The following is a 23797-nucleotide window of genomic DNA, read 5'->3' on the forward strand; positions in this document are numbered from 1 at the left end:
TGGCCTGCTCACATAAATAAACCATTACGTATGGCTTACGTAACCGCGTCTTCGCTTCCTCCGCCCCTTTCGCTATGCTAATCGCGTTCTCCTCGTGTACGGGGAGTTGTTTTGTAGCGTGGGCGGGAGGCGAACGGGTCATTCACAGCCACGCAGGGTTTAGCGTTCAAATGTTTCAGGATTTAGGCGAAGTGATGGAGCTTGTTGATTAAGGTCTATGTGGCTGAGAGACGTCCACATCCTGGACCAGCCCAGATTTCACATACAGTTCACGCGACCAACAGTGTGTCCACCAGCAACTGAGCACATATTTTTAAAAGTCACACATAAAAAAAATGCAGTAAATAAAACACAATGTGTTTCCTATTTTACAATCAAGCTGTTACGTTATGAGACTCATACCAGTTTCTCATCAGATTAATTTAAAGAAACAAACACATGTAATCTGGCGTTTAACTGAATCACATTTGTACCAAAATTAAGCTTTCATTAAGATGCTTTTAAAAATGTGGATAACTATTAACAAGGCTCGTTTGCATTGGTGCTGACTGAGGCAACTGTCTGTTTATGAATGGTTTACATATTCCCTAAATTCAAGTGTGTGTGTGTGTGTGTGTGTGTGTGTGTGTGTGTGTGTGTGTGTGTGTGTGTGTGTGTGTGTGTGTGTGTGTGTGTGTGTGTGTGTGTATTTGCCTGTGGCTGATTGTGTGTGAGCTGAGTTTTGCCTGAAGGAGTCAGCTGGATGCTTTTCACATTAGCGTCGCTATCTGTCACCACCAAATAGGGATGTTAGAAAAACTTTTCAAACGTGAAGGAGCACGTTTTCACATGAAGAGTGGTATTAATATGCGTGCTGCATATGCTCACTGCTAATTATCTTCAGTCCAGCTGATTGCTTTGTGACTTTATTGCGTGTCTCATGCTGAAGGTTGTTGAAGAGCTCCTCTGATCTCAGACAGGCACGTCTCACAGCCAGTCTTGCTCCGTCTCCCTTTATTCCATTCTGAAATAGTTTATGTCAGATTTATTTATATAACAGAACATTTGCTCAGTGCTCAGCAGAGAACAAAAAACACAAAGACGGGCAGTACAAAAGGCGCGACAAATGTGCTACATTGCGTGTGTTATCTGTCTGCCTGCTTGTGTTTGAACACAGGCGACGGTCACCGGGCAGATGAGGACACTTCAAAGCCGACTCGTATCAAAGTAGCTCTGGCTCTTTGTTGTGCAGGTTCGTGCAACAGGTGACATTTTGAGCCTGGGATGGTTTATAACTTTGAAGGCTCGCCGTGAGCTAAAGCTCCTCTCAACCCAGCAGGCATGGGAGAGGACAGATCGGGACAGGGGCAGTGGATGGGAGTCAGTGTCCTCGCAGACAGGCCAGCAACACGAGGATACGACACATAGATAGTCATGGAACAACAATCACAATTTGTTTGAAGATGTTTGCCTCCTTTATGGTCATAGAAGAGGAATAGGAGGCGAAACAATAACGGTGAGTTTAATATTGGCTGTAAATTCATTATCCTGTGAATCCTACATGTCAGATCTGAATCTCTGACGCTTCAGACCATGGGGGATCCTCTGTCAGGCTCCGCTCCTCTCGTCGGCGCAGCGGCTTCTGGCAGGCTCCGTCTGGTCCGGCTGCTGATCGAAGGTGGTGCTCGGGTCAACGGGTGCAACCAGGAGGGAGAGACGGCCCTGCTGGCTGCATGTAAGGCCCTGAGAGGGGAGCCAGACGGGCCCGACACGGTGAAGCTCCTCACATTCCTGCTGCAGAACCAGGTCGGGTTCTCCTTCCAACCCACACTCACATCCAAGTCTGCAGTCAGCTGCTTATTGATGTCGGTGTATTTGTAATTCATAGCAAATAGCAAATAGCAACATACAAACCTGGCTCATTATTTCTCAGTCAGCTATTTATTTGCACCAGGCAGACCCAAACGCTCAGGACCGGGCCGGCCGCACCGCTCTGATGTACGCCTGTATGGAGCGAGCGGGCGCCCGGGTGGCGTCCGTCCTGCTGGCTGCGGGGGCCGACCCCAGCATGGAGGACCGCTCCGGAGCCTCCGCGTTGGTGTACGCCGTCAACGCACAGCACCAGCCAACACTGAAGGTCAGTTGGGCTTCGGAAAGTCTGATCACAGCCTGTACAGACCAAAAGCGTCGTTTGTTATAAATGCGTCTGTTTAATAGATGTAATGATGATTAAAGTGATTAAAGCAGAACGGTTTGACTTTTCACTGACTGATGGTATGTTATTATTATTATTATGAAACCGATTCTGAGCAACCCAGCGCTGTGTGTTTGAGGTGTTGATGGATGCCTGCCGAGCTAGAGGACATGATGTCATTATAATTGCCACGGAGACGGGTGCGAGCGGCGGCCCGGTGACCAGGCGTTACCTGAACGTCCCTCCATCGCCCGACACGTCGCCGGTGTCCTGCATGTCCCCGTCCGACATCGTCCTTAAGACCAGCTCTCCAAACTCACCTGAGGGGGAAAACGTCTTCAATTTCAGAGGCACAAGTGAGTAACAGTCATTGTTCTACAACCATGTCGGTCTCACAGGTCAGAGGTCACTGACACTGTGATCAGATGTCTGCGTGTTGAAATCCTCAGCCGAGTACATGAGTTCATACAGGCACAAGATAAAAATAAGCTGAGGGGGAGATGCGGATCTTGAGTTTGTTGCTCAAGCTGCAACTAAGATCGACTGAGTGCAAGAGGAAGGATGTAGAGTTTATTTTAGAATGGAGCGCTTCAGAGAGGCCACGTGCTTCTCTCAACTCCTACTCGCTTTCACCAGGTAAAAGAGGAGGCGGGAGCTGCAGCAGCCGCGCCCCCCGTGAGCCGAGCCTGGACCCGTGTAACGCGCCACCTCCCAGACAGAGGATGCTCTCGGACCCACGGCTGGTCATCCACAGCCTGGCCCGTCTGCACAGAGCGTACGAGCAGGGCCTGCAGGCACGGAGCCAGCAGCACGACAGCAACACGGAGGATTTGGGAGACAGTGAGCATAGAGAGGACGAGGAGTCCCGTCTCCATCCATCCAAGATGGCAGAGAGCAGGGAGGGTTTCCTTCCAGGGGTTTCTCCGTCTCGCACCCTCGCGGAGGCGGAGCCGTCGCGGACGACCTCGGGCAGATTGATGCCAAAGAGGTGTGTGACACCCGGATCATCAGCACCTCCAAAGAGCTCCGTTAAGCTTCCCGCCTGCCCACCTCCTCACGCCCAGCGCCGCAGGAACACCCTCCCATCTGTCACGGTGCCCCCCCCTCCTCCGCTTCACCTCCCGCCTTTAGTCGACCAATCAGAATCCCACCTACAGGTCGCAAGCAAGCGTCTGCCCTCAAAGAGCAGGAGCATGGTGTTTCTGCCTCATCCACCACCGCCCTCCTCCTCCAGAGCATCATCATCATCATCATCATCATCATCATCACCACCATCACTACAACCTGTGCTCCCCATCTCCTCCTCTGTCACCTCACTGGTTACGCCTCCTGCAGCCTGGTGCAGGGAGAGCAACAGGAAGTCGCTGCGTCGCCATTCAGTACAACTTGAATAGATCAGAATGAACAAACATACCCCAAAGAAGGTGCATGTTCATGGCAAAAGGAGTGAAGTTATTTTATTTGTTTTTAATATGTTTCTACAACAAGGGGGACACAAGCAAAAACGACTGACAACTTGATGAAAATTAAACAAAACAAAAAAAAAATACATTTATTATCAATGCAGTTTTCCCACCTTTTTTCCAATAAGCAACATTTTTTTGTCTAAAGAAACTTTACAATATAAAGAAACGTACGAAGAAAGAACCTCTTATTATACTACACGAGACATTTAGGATTTGAAACTACCCTAACATGAGATACAAAGCAATTCCCCAAGGACCGACTGCCTCATATTCAATACTGCTTTGTCATCAAGAGGAAACATGAGGAACTGAACAGAAAAATCTTTACTCCCGCCCCCAAAGATTCCTCGTAACCCTCCCGACCCCTGAATGTTACAGTATTATACATCAGCACAATAGAAATACAGAAATGATCAATGTTGTGACGGCTTTACTTACAGGACAAAGATAGAGAGAAGTTCAACTGCATTTTGTACAACAGTATTTCAAACATGGGCAGAAACGCTGGTTCCTGCTCTCTGTAACTCTTCAGCAACAAATCTGTCAAATCTTTTTTTTCCTCTTTAATGTTCTGATCACGTCTCCCACCCCCTTTTAAATAGGTAAAAAAAAATCCTTCATAATAAAGTCTGTACTCTGATCCCTGTAGGTATGTTGGACTGAGAGCGAGCGTCGGGTGTGTCACGCTTCAGTTTCCGCTGTGTCAGGGGTGTGTGAGGGTGAAGAAATGCAGTGTGTCATAGGCAGATACAGAAGGGATGGCGAGGTTTATTTTGAAAATATTAGGAATTAAAAACAGGCTCCTTTTCACGTTGACTTATCGTCACCGTAAACCAACGCTTTCCAAGAACGGAGCCATAGAGGGGAAGATTTGGTGCGACCATATTCTATTTAAAGAGTTTAGGGAAATGTGTGTGACGGAGTTTCCACCCTCCCTCGTTATGTTAGACCCCTTAATGCTACAGCTCTGGTGCACAGTAAAGCCCCGCGTTTTGTCGGTGATGAGGTGAAATAGCATAATAGTCTATAGCAGCTCCAGTTTCTGTATCTCACCATTCATATTATTTCTGAGTTCAGACATCACGTCTCAGAACAAATACACACAGTTGCCCGAATCAGCACGTTTCTGATCCACTGTTAAGCTGTGATTTGAAATATCAAAACATGTCAATGATATCAAAATGCATTTTACATTATTTACAACAAAATTAAATCAAACCATGGAGAGTTGTAAAAACAAAAACAAAGCCATCGTAACAGAGTGGGATGGTGTGTGACCGAGTGCTGATGCTGGCCCACTGGGGAAGCGAGGGAGGGGGAAGGACGGAGGGGTTTGTCTTAAAGATGAGCAACGGGAGGGAGGTCACCTCGTTTAAACAGTCTACAGAGCAACGCCTCGGCTTTCCGTCCTGCACAACCAAAAGAACCAAACCCGTTCACCAGGAGCACTAAAGGCGGGGCATCGCATGTAAGGAAACAAACGTTCTGCAAGCTGGACTGCCTTAAAGCACAAACATGCATCACAGTGTGTTGAGGACAAAAAAAAAATAAAACACGTACAATCCAAGTGTTGACTACAGGTCAGTAGAAGGACAATGAATGCAGCCTACAGACACGTTGGAGTGGAAAGTGACCTAAGTGGGCAGTATTAGTGGAAGCAGCATGAGTGGGGTCCAAACGGTCGACACTTGTGTTAACTTCAGCACCTTTAGGACTCAGATAGACGGATCACACGATGTCAGACACAAGTAAAGATACGTCGCTAATGGGCTCTGCGTGTTACACAGCTGCTACTAGTCCTGCAGTTAACAGAAACAGGGAGACAATGACGTGCAAGACGAACTGAAGTACATAAATAAATAGAGCTGTGCATTTCACTGCGTGGAAGCTACTAAAACAGGAGCTGCTTTTCCTTAAATGAGTTACTAAACTAAAAAAAATGTCCATCTTATAAAGGAAATTGTCTTTGACAAAAGGCAAAGAAGGGGCCGATCAGTACCATGATGGATGAACTCATACCTGCAGGTGGCAGTGTGCTCTCGCGGAGCCATGTGTAACACAGCTAATTATTTCTGATAGGTGTGCACATACACTGTCTTCATCTTGATAATGTGCCCTTAAAACAACAGAAATCACAACCTATTCATAAGATGATCATACCAATATCATTAATAACAATAACACAATAATAAAAATAGAAATGGTACAATACATACAGAAAAAAATAAATGGAAAAAGTGTTCACTGATCATCACGACACCTCTGTTAAAATGTACACGCACACACACAGAGAACAATGTTGGGGCAAAGGGCTCGTTTCCGCTGACCCTCTACCGAATCCGTTGGGAAAAGTAAAAAAGAAAAAAGATTAAAAAAAAAAAATCCACAGTCGTTGTTGAGAGGCTTCCACGCAGCTGCTAAGTGACCAAAGAGTATTTCCAACGGGAGGGCTGTGTAAAGCAGTCTCCTCTCTCCCTCCTTTCCCCTCTCTCTCTGTTTGTCCTCCATTCCTCGCTCATTGTCTAGACCCCGATAAGAAGCCAGGGAGGCTGGGGCCGGAGTCAGAGAGGAGGTTCTTCCTGTTGCTCTGTGACTGCTTCCTACTTAGACTGGCGGCCATCTTGCATGCTCCAGGAGGGCCCGTCTTAATCTGAGTCCCAGCATGCTCAAGGGCGGTCCCGGAAGGCTGTGTGGCCCCAAGAGGTCCCGAGTGAGAAGGATGGGTAAAAGGGGGGGAGACAGCGGATCCCGTATGGGGTGGGGTGTCAGGCAGAGGGTGTGTCCGGTTGAGGTGAGGGAAGGATTGATTTGAAGAAAAAAAAAAAATAAAAATAATAATAATAATAATAATAATTAATAATATCAGGGGTATACAAAAATAGGAGGAAAAAAAACAATACAAAAAAAAAAAAAAAAAAAAAAAAACGGGAAATCACACACTCATCGTCATGTTGGGTGAATACTGAAAAGAGAGAGAGGGAAAGGGGAGGAGGGCACAGATGAGTGGATATGTCACCGACAACATTTAAACACCAGAGGGGGCTCAAACCCAACCCTGCAAAGCTACAGGGTCCAGTCAGGATTGAATTCACCTCAATGCATTACTTCAGATGTTTAGGCCTCAGTATTATTCAGTAATTGTAGATGAATAAATTTGGATTTATACATACTGGTGTTATCTGATCAATAACCCATGGATCTGCAGGCCGAGGGTTAGAGAACGTCACAGTTTTACACAATGTAAGAAAAGGTATAACTTCCACCTGTGCTTTGAACAAAGTAACAACCTGCCACTTCCTTCATTACTCCAGTGTGTCTATTAATCATCTTCTGTCCAAATCAACTATGATTACATCACTGACACAGAGGGTGTAGAATGAATTACTAAGTGATTAGTAAGTGGTTACATTGCAAGCAGAACATCTGAAGCAGCTGTCTAGAATATTCACTGACCTGATCATAGCAAAATTTCCATTTTGAAATTTTAATGCCATGTCCCACCTGGAGCATTTAAGAAAGTATAAGCCGAGATTTAAAAGTACCAAGATAACGGACACTGAAATGACATTAAATCCTATTACGTTCCCATGGATCCGCTGTTCTATCGCTATAACACATAGAGCCTGTCAGTGTCAAACTTAAAGGGGAGTTCATACGTTTTGATAAATTCTGCTTGCATTCTTCCACTTTAATCATGTCAGGATGTCAGGGAGAACTGTTAAGGGTTGAGAGATGCCATTCACTCACTCTACTTACACTTTCGCTTTGGAATGGATTCAAGAAGTTGCCGCCCATTTCACCGTCGTCTCTCGGCGTCCCAGGAGGGTTGTTCATGCCCCCCATGTTATTAGGAGAGCTCTGGAGGCAAAGAAGTAAGAATATGATGAGATGGATATCACAAACAGCATCACTGAGGTCTTGTTTAAGTTGAATATGTAGAGGAAAAAAAAAATTGTACCCACCTTTGGCAATCCATCCATATCACCAGACCCTGGGAATGAGGCAGTGGAGAACAGTTTAGTTGTTGTTCAACAAAAAAATAATTCTAAATCAAATGAGCGGTGTTGAGCTGTGCAGTGTTTAAACGCACCTAGTGATCCATTCATGTGGTGTGGCTCCATGGCTCCCATACCTCCCATTGGCCCGTCAGGCCCAGGCCCCATTGGGAACTAGAAGTAGGAGGATAAATATGTAAGTGTTTGAACACTTTGATTTAATCATCATCATCATTATTATTTCGATTACTTTTCCTGAATCATTTGTACTCTATCTGGGCTGGGCTAAAGTGTGCAGCTTAGCTTGTGTAGTTTTAATAATCATAATGACGTTCATTATTTTAACCCAGTGCCTGTTAAAAGGTCTGGGAAGGTCAAGTCCTACGAGTGCCTTTTGTTAAGTAACTACATGAAATCAAGTCTTGTGACACTCACGTTGGGTCGGTTGCCTCCGGGTCCTATAGGATTCATCATCGTATAGATGTTTTCACTCGAGTTGGTTGAATCTAAAAAAAACAAACAAAACAAAACCTTCAGTTTCATATCAGAGACAACATCAGATAGATGAGCGATATGGAAAATGAAAACGCTCAGGCTGAGTTTACTTGGGTGGTGGGCAACACAATCATGCTTGTTTAGTTAGGGGAAATGGGAGCTAGATCAGATTCCAAGACAAGTGTTAGTGTTGGGGACATAGTTAGGTGACGCACCACCTGGGCTGGGCATGATGGGAGTTCCAGGTGGACCTCCTCCTCCTGGTGGACCCTTGGATTCAAAGATAAAAAGTTAATATTACATTACATTACACTGATGACGTTTTGTGTTGTGAATAATCATATAATTAGGTACTTCAAATGTATTTTAACTCACCACATAGTTTCCTGGGGATGAGGAAGAGTATGCTATCTGAGGAGGGGAGGAGGAAACAGATGATCAGAACAGGACACCTAATTAATCTATACAGCGGAAAGAATAATTATAAAGCTATACAACAATCGTGCAGTAAATATATTTTTGTAATGCTTATATAGTCACATTTTAATGGATTGTACAATAATTATGACCACAAGTTCATTCACCAAACTGACCTTTATTATTATATTAATTTAATCACCAAAAATCTAAATCTCTTCCATGTGGCTTTAACCTTCTGGATTACATTAATTAAGATCAGGTCTGTTGTACAGGACTACATCATTTGCTCATGTTTAAGGGTCAAGGGTTTCTGACTCACAGAATTAGCATTAGGCCCCGGCCAAGGCCCTCTTCCTCCGGGACCCCTAAGGGACAGGCAAATAGATGGAAGCAAAGGGAAAGGCAAGAATAAATGGGACAGGAAGGGGGGAAAAAAGATGAAAAAAAGAATTAAATGAGGAAACGTCTTAAGTTTCAAGCAGGACTCACAGAGCATTATGATGTCACATTTGCGGCTTTAACTTACATGTTCATTCCTGGCATCGGACCACCCATGGAGTTGGGAGGAGGCCTCATGCCTCCATAGTTCTGTAAGACAAGAAACCTTTCAACATAATACTCTCTCTAAATTCAGTCACTCTGGCTCTTTAACAGACCTAAACAATCAAGTGATACATTGGCATTCATATCAATATCTCTCAAGCAACTTAGAGAGAGAGGCGGGTTTCAGTTTGTCGCACCTGTGGGCCCATGGCCATTCCTCGAGGAGGATTCATCCTCATTGGTCCACCCATGTTAGGATGCCCTGCAAAAACAGATCTGGAGTCACAAACTACACATAACACCTTCATGCGCTCTTATGAAGCCACATATGGTATATTATTAGGAGTTGAACGTTGTGTGGGGTTTCGCAAACTTTTTCAGCTGTACCTTGTGGTCTTGTTGGATCCAAGCTATTTGGCAGTAGAGGTTGAGAGCCAGGGATTCCCCCAGGAGGCTGGGAAAAGGTCAGGCATGGACAATGATTAAAACACAGGTCAAAATAACAACCTAAAATACTCTGGTGTGCACAAATCAACACGGAGAGAGTAATTATGGTCAAAATCATGCTCAGTACCTGATTTGGCATTCGGAGTGAGGGGCGCGGTCCACCAGGATACCGTGGTGACATGAAAGGCTAAAATACAGAGAAATGTAGGAAAATTTAAACTGAGGGCAGAAAATTTAATTAAAAAAGAAAAAGGGTGGCAAAAAAGACATTTCCATTTCCATTACTGTCAAAACCATCAATTGGGGTTGAAACTGACGACAAATGAACAGACTGACGGAAGAATGGAGAATGAAACTGAACATCTGCAACTTCATCACATTAGCCTGGAAACACAAAACGTGGCTCGTGTTACTTTTTAGTAGTGCTCACTTACACACACCCAGCCTTTACACTCAAAGCAGCAATTGTGTGTGTGTGTGTGTGTGTGTGTCTGTCTGTCTGTCTCAAGGCAGCGCCTGCACAGCTCCCTGTTCTCCCAGTCTGTCCTCGCTGTGGTGTAAGCCGACTCGGCCTGTGGTCTTCCTGGCACAGTTAGCGGCACCTCTGGCCAACAACACCGTTCAAACCCCGAGAGGAAGCATGTCCACACTCTCTCGCACACAAGGAGGAAACCAGAAACCGCAAGAATGAGGAGCCGGGGCTGCCGCAGTTAATGGGGGACTAACTTCATCTCCACAGTGGCATCTTCAGCTACTGTTAGTTAGAACAGATGCTGACTGAGAATTAAAGTTTTCTGATCTATCTAGCAGCAAAATAATTTAAAAAAATCAACTGTCCTATACTCTAAAGTGAGTATCTGTGTGGATACACACTTACGTTTTTGTTTGTAACTTTAACATGTCCATAGTGCCTGTCCCCTGTTTTATTTATCAGGTGCTAGAGCGAGCAAGCAGAGGGGAGGAGAATGTGCTGCGTGTGTGTTAAGACTAGAGAAGCTGAAAAGTGTGCAACCCCCACGAGCTGCTCCAGAGCGAGGGGCAAGGAGTGAATTATTCATCCCCACACAGGGACAGCCAATTCTGGGCCTTGAAGAGGAGCAGCCCCTTTCATAAGATTCTAGCAGCTGGAGAGGCCGACATCTGCAGGGAGCGAGGCAGAACAAAACTAGAGTAACAGGGCTTCAGGGGTGAGGAGAAGAAAAAGAAAAACGAGGCGGAGGAGGAGAGAAGGGGGGAGACACTGCAAGTGGTGCACGAAAAGTAAGAAGCTCGTGTGTTGGTTGGGGGGGGGGGGGGGGGGGGGGGGGGGGTTCGGTGATTGAGATTCAGAGGGAATGTAAGAGAGGAGGGTGTTTGAGAGATGGTGTTTGCATCTTACCTGGCCGTGGGGTCCCATCATTGGGTTGCTGGGGTTGTGTGGGGGGGGCTGTGCATGGGGGGACTGCTGAGAGCCGGGTGGTCCCTTTAAGAAAGAAGAGCGACATCAGAGAGGGAAGGGCCCAAAAGAGGAGAGGGGGACAGTGGGGGTGTACACCTGGAGGAGGAATTACCCAATAAAGAAAGAGGAGAATGGAAAAGGGGGGAGTCAGTCGGGAGTCTTTAGGCTGATGGGGAAGAGCGGGAGCAGGGGTGTGGTCAGAGCTGGACATGCTCTTTAACACCCGCATTTCTCCAGGGAGACAGAATCATTTGGCAGCGTGGTCCCAGAGTCAACCACACGGGGGCAGTGTTGCCCAAGGCTCGCTGCAACAGGATAGGCAATAACAGCAGGACAGGCACTAGTGGCTCCAAACTTCTAATTAGAGCGATGGAACTGACAGAAACAAGTGAGATTCACGGGTTTTTCCTGCTGGTTTTGTTCTTAACTCAGTAAGACGTTAAATCCTGGTTTATGAAAACAGCAGACCCCAGCTTCTCCACAAAGCACTCTGTAATTGCTGACATTTCAGCACAAGACAAGAGGTTAATGACCTCTAATAACCAACTCATTATGCAACACTTTTTCCCTGCTTTGTCACTGTCAGTGTCTTCATCTCTGTGCTTTTCTTAGTTGGAAAGAACAACAAATGTAGAATTCCACACACACACACACACACACACACACACACACACACACACACACACACACACACACACACACACACACACACACACACACACACACACACACACACACACACACACACACACACACACACACCTCATTGATTTCAGGAATACACCCAAAATTACCACATACTGAACTTTTAATTAACATTGAGGGATTTGTAGATCCCTCGTACTATTAACTCTGACTACATTCATTATATGAGGTATTTGCTGATACTGAAGAAAGTTCTAGTGGCTGCCACATAGCGGCTACTAAAGCAAATATTTATATCTCAAAGTGAAGGGCGTTCTCAAAAATATTTCAAATGATACCCAGCATTTATAAAAAAAACAAAAAAACAAATCATTTGTGCAGCACACAAAACACATTACAACAAGGTCCCTAAACACAACATATATACAAATCCACATGCACCAACCTTCGCCCAGTCTCGCTCTCCCACCAATGTTATAAATAGCACCTCTATGCGTCTCTCCTCACCCTCTGCCCCCACCCTTCCCCTTGGTTATTCACATTCGTACTCTCACTAGTTCCCCACCACCATCACCATCCTCTCAGCCACTGCCTCGCTCTCAGCCGGCAAACAATGGAGTTGTGGGTAGGAAGAGACAGGCAACGGGCCACCGTCCTGGTGACATTGATATTTCACATTTCCTCCCTTCTCCTCTTCATCTCTCCCTATGCTTCTCTCTCTCTATCATGTCACACACCTTTTCTGTCCTACTCTTCACCACCTTATCATGCCTCCTGCCAAATGCCAGTGCTGTCCATCACGCCGCTGCCTCACAGACTGTGCAAGTGTGTGTGTGTTTATTGTGACTGTATGCATGTATGCCTCTGTGTTTGTACACGCATCTGAGTCTCTCGCTCTTCACTCTTCAGACAGCCATCTCCCACACTAAAACGCTTCCCTTCACAAAGCCGGGACAGGTCAGAGACGGAGACGGAGAGCGGAGAGGAGGATGAATGTGAGATGGGTGAATCACAAATTGGTTGAACTGGTTGTGGTTGAATCTGCAGCTCTGCCCAGTAAGGGCAGAGCTGCAGATTAATGACTGGTGTAAGCCTCAGACGCTATAGTGGGTGTAAATATATCACAAAATAAAAGAAGAGTTTTAACTGTGGCCTCTTCAAACTCCATCATTGATTTGACACAACAACTCATTATTAAAGCCAAAATTAGTAGATCTTGCATGCAGCCATGTCTACAATAAGTTTTGGTAATATCATCATAGATAAAAAGCCCATATTTTTAAACTTAAATTTAAACTATTATCAAGTTTCACACAATACTCAGCAAGCAAACAAGTGCAAAAGCTGTTTGTATTATATAGTCCATTATAGTGGGAATTTGAACTCAAATGCGGAGGATCTGAAGTTCAAATCCTTTGGGGGAGACAGAACAAGATACATGCTGAAACAGGTGATGAGGTTTGGCAGAGATGGACGATGGGGCTGGGTCATACCTGGAAGAAGCCTGGGGGCATGGGACCACCGGGCATGGTGTCGTTGGGGGGCATGTTGCCCATCACTGGGCTGGGTGCTGCTGCTGCGCTCTGGAACACAAACAAAGCGAGTACATGAGGTGATCTGTATGAGCGAGTCGCTCACCGCTCCACACGTCCACATACGCGATGCACTGTCCACCAAAATCCTTCAGGGGGCAGTGTCTGCACCTGCAATCCAGACCAGCTCCCTCCTCACTCCCATCTATGGTTTAATGGCCATTTCACAAACGTTTCTCTTGCTACAACCTTTAAACTGATCCTTCTGTGTTGGAGAGTGAGAAGAAAAAGGGCATTAATCACTTCATCTCTCTGCGGAGGAGGACAGACGCGAAGAGCTGGGGTTCAAGCAGAAATACCAGCAAAATGTTATTCCTCTGAGCCGCTCTCCAGAAGGCGTAGAGAGAGAAGCGAAGGATTCATCCGTCCTGTGACGCGCTGTCACACTGATAAACCTTCCTCCTAAACGTACAGTGATCAGTCGACCCGTTTAGATCCCAGCTACTTAGATTATCCTTACGTTGTCGTGTTCAGTGTGAACTTTGCAGGTCATTTTGCACAGAAGTTATGGAAAACAATGTAACTTTTTAAAGTTAAGTTCAATGCATAAGCTTCACAAGAAAGTGTTTGCACAATAACATCAAAATATTCATATTATCGTCCTCATCATCATCATCATCATCATCATCATCAGGTGACAAACTTTTTAAAACCGCTGCTGCTCTTCATACTGAACCATAACTCAGCCTAAAAAAATGTTTGACTTAGCCATGAACTCCAGTGTTACTTTGAAATTATAAAGTCAGAGTTTTAGACAAGATGAGAAAAAATAAGGTTTGAAAAGTAAGTGCAACACTTGGTGATAGCAGCTGCTTAACTCCTGCTAATCATATTACCACCAGTAACAACACTCCACCACTGCTTCCAATCTCCTTTGTGTCAGTCAAACAATATGGAAGAATACAACTAGAATCTAGGATAGAAGGGGGTGGGGGGGGGTGAATCAGCCCGGGAGTTAAATATGATATAACTGTATTCAACACACACAGACAGAGACGCATGTGCTTACATAAGCACGCCGGAACAAACACACACACACACACACACACACACACACACACACACACACACACACACACACACACAAAGTACATGAACGCGCAAACATACACAGGGCGACACACAAAGAGTTGCATCACAGGCTCACAAAGTGCAGCCCTTCAGTACAGAGAGGCAGACAGGGGAGAACCGCAGGCTATACGACCAGAGCGGGGAGGGGGGGTTTAAGACCCAGGGGAGGGACACGCACTCTCACGAACGCACACTTTCACACATGCACGGTTCCGCCAGTACACAACAAACACGCTACATCCATGTGACGTGTACTGTATGCTTGGACAGTGGCGCATGCTACCAATTACACGCACATACGCAACTTCACCCCCTGTCCTTCTCCTGACTGTCTGCAACAAACACACACAAAAGGCAAAGAAAAAAAAAAAATCACACATATTCACAATGACACCCCCCCTTATGCTAATTCTGCTAGTGAACACGGGCAGGCCACAGAGTCCCTGGGGAAGAAGCAGGGTCGGCTACCTCTCTCTCCTCCATCCTCCCATCCTCCATCCTCCCTTCCTCCATCACATTCATCTCCTACTGCATACTTTTCTTGCCAACCTTTTCTCTTCTCCATGACCCCCTTGCTTATTTTCCCCACCACAAGTGCACGCACATACACCTTCACTGTGCCCCAACCTCTGTACTAGTCCTCCCTATCACAACCTCACCCCCCCAGTTGGGTGTCAGCAGCTTGCAGAAGCTGTTGCTATGGTGACAGGTCCTATCTGCACTCTGTCCCCCTGGCATCCCCCGCTCCAGGAGCACAGAGAGAGAATAAGAAGATGCAGAGGGGGGGGGGGGAGAGAGAGAGAGAGAGAGAGAGAGAGAGAGAGAGAGAATATGAAGATGCAGAGGAGAGAGAGAATAAGAAGATGCAGAGGAGAGAGAGAATAAGAAGATGCAGAGGAGAAATAGAGAGAGAGAGAGAGAGAGAGAGAGAGAGAGAGAGATAGCATGAGCGAGCGAGAGAGAGAGAATAAGAAGATGCAGGAGCAAGCGAGAGAAAGAGAGAGAGAGAGCGAGAGCGAAGGCACAAGCGCGAGATAGAGGAAAGAGTGAGAAGATACAAGAGTGAGGCAGGGGATAGGGGGAAAAAAAAAGACAACGGAGTAGGAAAAAACCCAGAAGAAAATGTTGTAAGGAAGGAGGTTTCTGTCCACAATCAATCATTCGGTCACATTATTCTTTGAGACGATTAATGACCATCAACAATCTGCTAGTGAATCCTCCAATTTGCAGATTGAAACTGAGAGCAAACTGAGAGCACGCACAGTGTGCATGCGCCACGGGCAAAGTGTAAGGTAGATTTAGTATGCAGTCGGTCTTTATTAAAACCAAATGACCTGGGGAAATACAAAAGGATTCAACTGTGCTTTTCTAGCTTTTGTAGCTGCGCCCACAGTCCTGCCGATATCTACCTTTCTATTTCAGCTACAGCCTCAGAAGTGGGAGACTGTCAGACAACATTGCGACAACACCACCGCCGTGAATCAGAATATCTTTATTTACCAAGAAAGCAAATCTGCAGGAATTTGTCTTGTTGACATTGGCAGGGGTAAATGATGACTGCTAATGCAGGCAGAACATGCAGGAGAGGCAACAAAAGTCACGTTCCACCAAGAGCGCAGCGCGATCCAGGGCAGACGTTACTCCATAGGCAATTTCACACATCAGAACTTTTGACGACGCATAAGATATTTAGATCAAATAGAAACAAAGATTCAACCAGGTGTGTCATTTATGCCCTCAGATGCTCTGATGAAGGACTGATGACAAAAAAAGAGCAAATACCATTTTACTTTTGTTGTAATGATGCATCACAATAAAGCAGTGGTGACCATGTGGTCTAAGACTGACTTTTGACCTCACCATCTCTGCCCTTGGGTTCCCTTCTCTCTCTTTTACACCCTATGCATGCTGGCCTGTAGTGGTGTCCCCAGTTTGACTCTGGTTGAGCAACTTGAGCAGCAAAAACTAGTTAAGGCAAATCTGTAAATGTTTATCAAGAGCATAAAGCTTAAAATCTCTAAATAATTGAGTGAGTCGTGAATCTTGTTTAAACGTTTTCCGATTCCTACAGCTCCCGGAGAGTGGCCAGCTAGAAACTGTTGTTAAACTGATCCTTAACAATTTTGTTCAGTAAACGAATAAACAAGTAACTACATATATAGATTAATAAAAATAAATCAAGTTTTATATATATAAAAACATGCAGAATTCCTTTGTTGGTTGGAAGCATTGGTTCATTGTACTGAACACTTTTCAGCTAATATTTGATTCAAGTCTTCACACAGAGGCAGGCATCAAGCTAATTTCCTCAGGTCTGAGGGACACGGTCTCCTTTAGTCTTTGAAAAGCCTCGCATGAAGCCACAACAGCACAAAGCTACAACTGTCAATGGGTAAACACAGATTCAGCTTCAATTAAGAGGACTCTTAGCAGCGTGTCATAAACCTTTGCTGCTCATGTAGCTCCACCGTTGAAAAATGTTTTTCAAAGCACCGACGTCTCAATCAACAGCCACCGCTCCTTGCGAGGACATGTTGTGCCTGTTCCTCCTCCCAAGTACAAACCCCAAACGCTGATGAATAATCCATCAGAGAACAAAGGAATTAATGATCTGATTGGCTGGTACAGTACAGTATGTAGATGGGCTATACAGAGTAGCATCGATCTCTCCCCCATCACTTCCATCTCCACCTCCCTCACCCATAGGGCCCACCACACAGATCAATAGTGCTCAACACATTATTGACCTCCGCCCGATACCTTTCACAGGCATAAAGACAGAGACATAAACACTGGATGGAGAGCAGATAGGTGGGGAAAGACAGAAACCGTACCTGTGTCTGTATTTATGTGTGTCCCCGCCTGGAGAGGGTACTAATCTACATTCTGGTTCATGCTGATATGTACTTCATCACTGTCTCCTTGACCTGCTGTCCTTAGTGCACAGAAAAAGGGAGCGCGCGGGGGGTGGGGGGCGGTAAAGGAGTGAGGATGAAAGAGTGAGGGTGTGGAGACAGGAGGAAAAATAGCTGACGACGGAGATCCAGCTAATTTATCAGCCCAGTCAAAACAGTGTGTTTTGCTCTGGAGCAACAGGATACGGCTGCTACTCTCGCTGTCACGTCTGACAAACAAACGCACAAACACACTCACACACACGCGCCATCTCTGAAAGCCCAGCTGGTCCTTAGAACTGTCACGACATGCACGCCCAACACACACGCTCCCCCCAAAAGCTGCTGCCAAGGTAGCAGGACTGAAGCAGACAGAAACTTGTGCACGCACACACACACCGGATGACAGTACTAATACATGCTGCAGACACAACATCCACTTAGCCAACACTCCAGAGAGGAGGAAGAGGGGCCAAAAGCAAGAATATAAGGAGAATGAGAACTACTGTCTTTGCCTCAAGGAGGAGGACGTCCATTTATCCTCCATTAGTCCAATACAAAATACATCATTGTCTTCACTGCACATCAGAGGAGAAGACTGAGCTTTACTTGTGTTGGCATTTGCTACATTATAATATTTACATTAAGGCATCAGTGGTCATTACTCAATATTGTAATGCAATAACAACAAACCTTAGTTGTTTTGACCATTTTCTTTACACACCCTGCACAGAACTAGACTCATAACTCAAGTGGTTATATGAAATCATAAAAATCAAAACAACTACCTGCATGCCAGATGTTTGACATTACATTTGGGTTAAATTTAATGTCATGTGAACATAGCTACATATTCTCTGCAATCCAACTTCAGTAATATGTCAAAAGGCTTGAAATAACCCAGTATTTTGTATCAGACCAGTGTCGTTTCATAACCACCTTCTTTGATAGAACACATTTGGCCGAGCAACACATGTACTGCAGATTCAACCAACTTTACTACACAGCTAAAGTTCCAGTTTAATGAAACTCTTTTTTTCCTTTTTCCATCACAGCTCAGCGAACGGTTCTCGTGACAGAAGAGGCAAAACAGAAGTTAAGGCAGAAAGCACGCAACTGTCTTTTGGCAGGACTGAGCTGCTTTGGACTCAACTGTAATTAAGACATTCTGGCCTTAATGTAATGTTAGGAAAACACATTAAAGCTTGTTAAAAAGTGACTGAAAGCAGCAACACAACCTAAATCTCTAAGCCAATTTTAATCACAGGAAGATTTTCACTGAATCACAAAAAAATCATGACTGTATTTTATCAACATAGAAATGTTTGTTTATATTTGTGACTGAAAATCAGATCACATGACTGATTCATGCGGAAAACCAGATATAAACCAACCAAACTTTTTCATTTTCAACATGTGGTGAGGAAAAAAAACTGCAGCATATTAGCATCAACCTTAACTAAACCTAAAATTACACCCCAATGTATTACAAGCAGGAAGCAGCCAAGATTTCTACCATTTGTACTAAAGTGAATTTAGAGGAAAAACTAATGAGATTTTTAAATTTAGAAATAACAATTAATGTAATGAATGATGACATTTTCATTAATCTCGCACAACCAGCTGCTAAATGAGTATAATGTTAGAAGAACTATGAAGTTTTAATAAATGCAACAACCATTATTCTACTAAAATAATAGTCAATTTATTCTAGTAAAATGGTCAGTTCCACACACACACACACACACACACACACACACACACACACACACACACACACACACACACACACACACACACACACACACACACACACACACACACACACACACACACACACACACACACACACACACACACACACAGACCTAGAGTTTAAATTAAGAGGAAACTGAGCCCATCTTCCATGTCGCTTTCTGTCTGTTTGGCATTTGCCCACTCAGCTCCCTTTCAGCATACCTCAAGAGTCTCTTGGTTGAGTCTTCATGCTGTCTACACTGCCCTCTCCTCCGCAGAACGACTAGGCAGGATGGGTAAACAGCTAGATTAGCCAATCAATCTTCTCTTGGGTATAGAGGTAGCAGTGGTGATGAGGGAGGGGGAGGTCAGAAAAGAGAGGAGTGAGCGCTGAGGATATGGGAGCAATTGAGAGGGGGCGAAGTGAGCGAGTGAGAGTAAAAAGACGGGGAGAGGAGAGGTGGCGCGAGGGGGAGACTGAAAACTGAGAGAGAGGGTGTGGGAGGAAAGATGCACATGTGGGGGTGACGCAGAGAAACCACAAGCTGCAGGAAACCAGCATGTGAGGAGTTGCACAAAAACACAACAGAGTGGGAAAGAGAGTGTGAGCGAAGGGACAAACGTAGGCAGATGTGTAAAGAACGAGTGAAAGGCAACATTCAGGCAGTCAGGAGATAGGCTGATGGTGGTTACTGACACAATTATGATCCGGCTCATCACAGATTTAATCAACTTAGTCATCGTTTTGGTCTAGTTATAATCTTTTTAAACGTTGATATCCATATTGGAGCTTCCAGATGTCCACCATCTTTGTTGTGTTCAGTCCATAGGTCTTCTTAGAGGTTTAATGGATAAAGGCTGTTTGCTCACACAGTCCATGTCCCTCAGTGAGAGATTCAGGAGGTGGATTCACTCACGTTGCGACTGAATTACAGTTTACCCGGGTTTAGCTGGAGGAGAAGAAGCTAAATCACTGAACATATTCCCTCTGACATTTGTTTAGCCAACATCTGAAGAAAGTCTGTTAATTTTGGATCTTATTCACTTTTTTTTTTTTTAACCAATTCAAATGTTAACACCACACAACAAACCAGCAAATTAATCATCAGGTACGAGAGATAATAAGCTCGTCAGGTCAAATTAATAAAATTATGACGTGCAACCTCTGTAACGCAATGCAAGAGGACAAACTTAACTTCTGGCCCTAATTACATTTCTTAATATAAGTATTTTATCATGTCTTCTGACATGCCTACTTTCCACTAATATATTTACCTGCGTATGAAAAAACTTCCTCTGTTGCTGATATCATTGCCTTTACAACCAGTGTAAAGTCTTGCCGTGACTATAACTATAAACCTTTTCTAAGTTTGTACCCAGCAGAGAGCACTGTGATAATGCCCCTTAAATACGGGCTTGCATGGCAATCCTCAAAAGACTAAAAAACTCCTTTGAGGTAGGGTGAAATATTCTTTTCTTTCAATGACTCCAACGGGTTCACTCCTTTCAAACCAGTAGAAAGGACCTGCGCTCAGAGACTAGCCTCGGGGGGCTGGAGCCAAAATTAAACTGGTCTCGTCTGCTTCGCTTTATCACTGTTAGGAGGAGACAGCAAGCGACCATGTAGCACACCCACCTACATTCACGCACATCAGGGTTAACTGGCACGCTGGCACTGGAGGGGGGGAGTGAGCCCCTCCACCGTCCTTCTGTGGGCTGGTTGCCAAAGATGCCCCCAGTCCAAAAATACACACAAACACGCACACACTCACACACACGCACAAATCCCTGGCTTAGCCTCGGCCCAGTGCTGGGATTACCGGATTAGACGCTATTCCATTATCTCCCCACACTATACAGCACACGCACACACACACACACACACACACACACACACACACACACACACACACACACACACACACACACACACACACACACACACACACACACACACACACACACACACACACACACACACACACACACACACACACACACACACACACACACTGTGAGAGAGCCCAGGCTGAAGACAGACACACAATGTCAATCACAATACATGTCATTTACACAGGAGGGTATGGGGGAAAAACACCTCCTTATGTTGATAACAGGCAGTAAAGTTGACTTAATGTTGTGACTCCATTTGCTTCATCTCTTAAAAACAAGAAGCTAGTCCACTGGTGCTTCCTTAGGAAAGACAGACTCCCAACCTGGAAGGGGTACAGCTAAAGTCTAACCTCCAACCTTTGCCCTTATTTCTCCTACAGTGCTCCTACAGACCTCAAATAAATCCCCAACCTTACCTTTTGCTGTTCCTCCTGTTTTACCCCTATTTTACTATCCTTTCTTTTGTTACCAGCAATATTCAAGCAAAATTACATTGGTTTGGAAGGACATTACGTAAGAAATAGGGGAAGTCCTCACAGTTTCTTCAGGTAAAGGGTATACGGGGTCAAACCAATCTGAGGTCAGGAAATTCCAAAGACATTTTTCCCTTGATTAAAAAAAAAAAAAAACGGTCACTTACATAGTCATGGAAGGCCTTGGCCTCACTGGAGTGCTCGCACGTCTCCCTCCGGTCTGGAGCCGCACAGTACAAATCCCAGAACACGCTGAAACAAAGAGGAGGTGGGAAACGCACAGGGGTCAAAGGTCACCAAAGAGAGTAATACAAGCAAATGTGTAACAGCTATTCATAACCCATTCACACACTCTCGCTATCTCCCCGGCGCTCTTAAACTGCCTCTCACGCACTTGAGCATCATTGTGAGAGGGACACGGTGCCAGTGTCGCCCCCTCAATCAACCTCTCACTCACTCAGAATGTACACACACTTATTACCATGCCTGCATGGACCTGGACTGCTACAGTGACTTAAACAAAAGGGATACAGAGACTGTACAGAATCTGGGAAACACCCGGCGATATTTACACCTCATTGTGAAAGAAGCTGCTCATCGTTTGATCCATCCATTCATAAGCTGTTTAACTGCCCAAAGTGGAAATTCACACACACCTAATGCCAACACTAACAGGCTGCCTGCTACCTACCTAAGAGGCCTTAATTGAATCAGTCTTTGTGCATTGATTTAGTGAAAGTGCTACAAACTGAGTGAAACAGCGACATGGCTAACGAGAGGACTAATCAGGCAGCCACTTCACACGCGTTGGCAAAGGCTCACACACAAGTTGAATCCCAAACATCTGGAATTTTTCAAACACTTCTACGCTTTATAAGATACAGTCATATTTTGAAAGCCTAGGACAGTGAGCTCCAGTTTTGAACCGGTTGAGCATATTAAAGGGGAATTTACGGGATATTGTGATCTTGAAAGTTAAGGATGATGCAGAGAAATGCTTAAAAGTTGGTGGAGCTAATAAAAGAATCTAGTCACGGATTTAGGAAGATTTACCTATCAAGTGTAAACTTTTACACCTACTATACTTTTTCTTAAATGTACAAAGGCACAATCTTGTTTAAATCCTTAATTGAACAAGACAGCACAACTTATTCTATAGATTTTCCCAGACTAGTGTGGTTTTAAATTATTCCGCTCCTTCGTTTTCCTTTTATTAAAACATACCCTTGGCTTGTATCGCTGATGGTACTCTATAGGTTGTTCATTCTTCTGACTCAGCATAGCTACCACCCAGGGGGAAGTTACAAAGTAATGTTTTAGGACTGTTTAAGGATATATTTACACATCTGTGATTTTACAGCCACGAGTTGTTAAATATTTGTTCCTCGGTACTAATTTCTGTGCAGTGACACGGTGAATCTATTGTTGTTTTAAAGCTCGATCACTCGTTTTGGCCTGTGAAGACTTGCATTGTGGGGTGGGATTAGCATTTTCATTTATTTGAAGGAAGTCATTGGTCGTAGTGTAAGCTACTGGTACTTTTGCTTTTTCTTACAGTAACATGTCTAATGAATCCACTGACCAAAGTAAGCTCTACCGCCTGTGTGGTGGTGGATTGCAATTTCAAACACATACTGTGAGTAGGCACTGGGTTGCTACACGCTGGGTCGAGAACTCACAGCAATTTGTTTTTTGTTTTTTTTAAATAGATGGATGTCACTGTGCTTTTCCTGGTTTTCTTCCCATGACCAGATTTCTTGTGTGCATGTAAACAAAGGTTATAGGTGACAGTGTTGTCCAAAAACAAGTGAAACTGCTGATCGGTGCTTAAGGTGTTGACCCAAAGGGTCAAATCTTAGCCAGAGGCCAAGATGATGAGGGAGAAGGGAGATGGCGGAGGGAGGGGTAACACAAAAGAAGCTGGAATGCAACGGGTTAATCTGCTAAGAATCCCTCTCCCACGTGAACAAAGAAGCAAAGTGGGAGGTGGGGGGCACACAAAGGGTGACAAGAGGGTGAGGAGGGGGAGGGGAGCACAGCGGAGGGGGGAGTCCATTCCCTAACCATCTGGATCTATTGTTTCACAAGCGGGGGTGAAGGATGACGAAGTAGAGGCGGGGAAGGGGCAGAAGACGCCAAGGGAGGGGTCATGCCCTCACCGAGTCTGGTCAACCCCAAGGCTGATACTCTGTCAGCCCTCACACCTATGGATGTAATTTTCACTTATGTCACCGTCACTGAAACCAAGATGTGGCATTCTGAAGTCATCTGAATGTTTCAAGATCTATTTAATACAATGCAAATCACATTGAGACAACCATGAAATGTAAAATGAAGACGCTATTTGCACATATGGCAGTAATGAATTATGTAGAGCGGGGATGGAAACTGCAAACCTATGAATGAACGTGCGTCATGGGAGGGGATGCTCACAGCCGGGACACTCCAACAAGATGTACAGTAAAACAAGCAAATGAGATGGGTGGTCTGATGCCACCAAACAAGGACGGAAAGA

At 44.9% G+C, this 23797-nt stretch overlaps 2 protein-coding genes across 7 annotated transcripts in view; one reads left to right on the forward strand and one right to left on the reverse strand.

Moving 5' to 3' along the window:
• LOC114848235 (ankyrin repeat domain-containing protein 34B-like) lies at nucleotides 1-3744 on the forward strand. 3 transcript variants are annotated; one of them, XM_041069372.2, is made up of 6 exons: nucleotides 1-1231; nucleotides 1319-1495; nucleotides 1570-1785; nucleotides 1934-2116; nucleotides 2313-2529; nucleotides 2810-3744. In XM_041069372.2, the coding sequence occupies exons 3-6, from the start codon at nucleotides 1573-1575 to the stop codon at nucleotides 3565-3567; spliced, it is 1371 nt and encodes a 456-aa protein (XP_040925306.1). In that variant the 5' UTR covers nucleotides 1-1231; nucleotides 1319-1495; nucleotides 1570-1572; the 3' UTR covers nucleotides 3568-3744. The 3 variants fall into 3 exon arrangements, with proteins under 3 accessions (XP_040925306.1, XP_055361845.1, XP_028994401.1); XM_055505870.1 differs by having other exon boundaries at nucleotides 1592-1785; XM_029138568.3 differs by having other exon boundaries at nucleotides 1592-1785; nucleotides 1938-2116.
• zgc:110158 (uncharacterized protein LOC553590 homolog) overlaps nucleotides 2423-23797 on the reverse strand; it is a 27164-nt gene continuing 5789 nt past the window's right edge. The window contains exons 4-18 of one of the 4 annotated variants that reach the window (XM_055505877.1): nucleotides 21450-21534; nucleotides 13116-13205; nucleotides 10918-11001; nucleotides 9667-9726; nucleotides 9480-9546; nucleotides 9290-9354; nucleotides 9076-9137; nucleotides 8869-8914; nucleotides 8505-8540; nucleotides 8345-8399; nucleotides 8070-8140; nucleotides 7730-7808; nucleotides 7602-7630; nucleotides 7396-7497; nucleotides 2423-2493 (exon numbers count right to left, since the gene is read on the reverse strand). In XM_055505877.1, the coding sequence (XP_055361852.1) occupies nucleotides 2470-2493; nucleotides 7396-7497; nucleotides 7602-7630; nucleotides 7730-7808; nucleotides 8070-8140; nucleotides 8345-8399; nucleotides 8505-8540; nucleotides 8869-8914; nucleotides 9076-9137; nucleotides 9290-9354; nucleotides 9480-9546; nucleotides 9667-9726; nucleotides 10918-11001; nucleotides 13116-13205; nucleotides 21450-21534 (955 nt within the window). In that variant the 3' untranslated portion in view covers nucleotides 2423-2469. Of the gene's footprint in view, nucleotides 2494-3604; nucleotides 6602-7395; nucleotides 7498-7601; nucleotides 7631-7729; nucleotides 7809-8069; nucleotides 8141-8344; nucleotides 8400-8504; nucleotides 8541-8868; nucleotides 8915-9075; nucleotides 9138-9289; nucleotides 9355-9479; nucleotides 9547-9666; nucleotides 9727-10917; nucleotides 11002-13115; nucleotides 13206-21449; nucleotides 21535-23797 lie in introns of those variants that run through there. The other 3 variants (XM_029138570.3, XM_029138569.3, XM_029138571.3) reach the window with 3 other exon arrangements.

Source organism: Betta splendens, chromosome 22 (assembly GCF_900634795.4).
Source record: "Betta splendens chromosome 22, fBetSpl5.4, whole genome shotgun sequence".
NCBI lineage: Eukaryota > Metazoa > Chordata > Actinopteri > Anabantiformes > Osphronemidae > Betta > Betta splendens.

What these genes read in the sequence shown, in the direction of transcription:
- LOC114848235 (XM_041069372.2), top strand. Translation starts at nt 1,573, where the DNA reads ATGGGGGATCCTCTGTCAGGCTCCGCTCCTCTCGTCGGCGCAGCGGCT. An exon ending in CATTCCTGCTGCAGAACCAG is followed by an intron (nt 1,786 to 1,933) that starts GTCGGGTTCTCC and finishes TATTTGCACCAG; the next exon opens with GCAGACCCAAACGCTCAGGA. An exon ending in CTTCAATTTCAGAGGCACAA is followed by an intron (nt 2,530 to 2,809) that starts GTGAGTAACAGT and finishes CGCTTTCACCAG; the next exon opens with GTAAAAGAGGAGGCGGGAGC.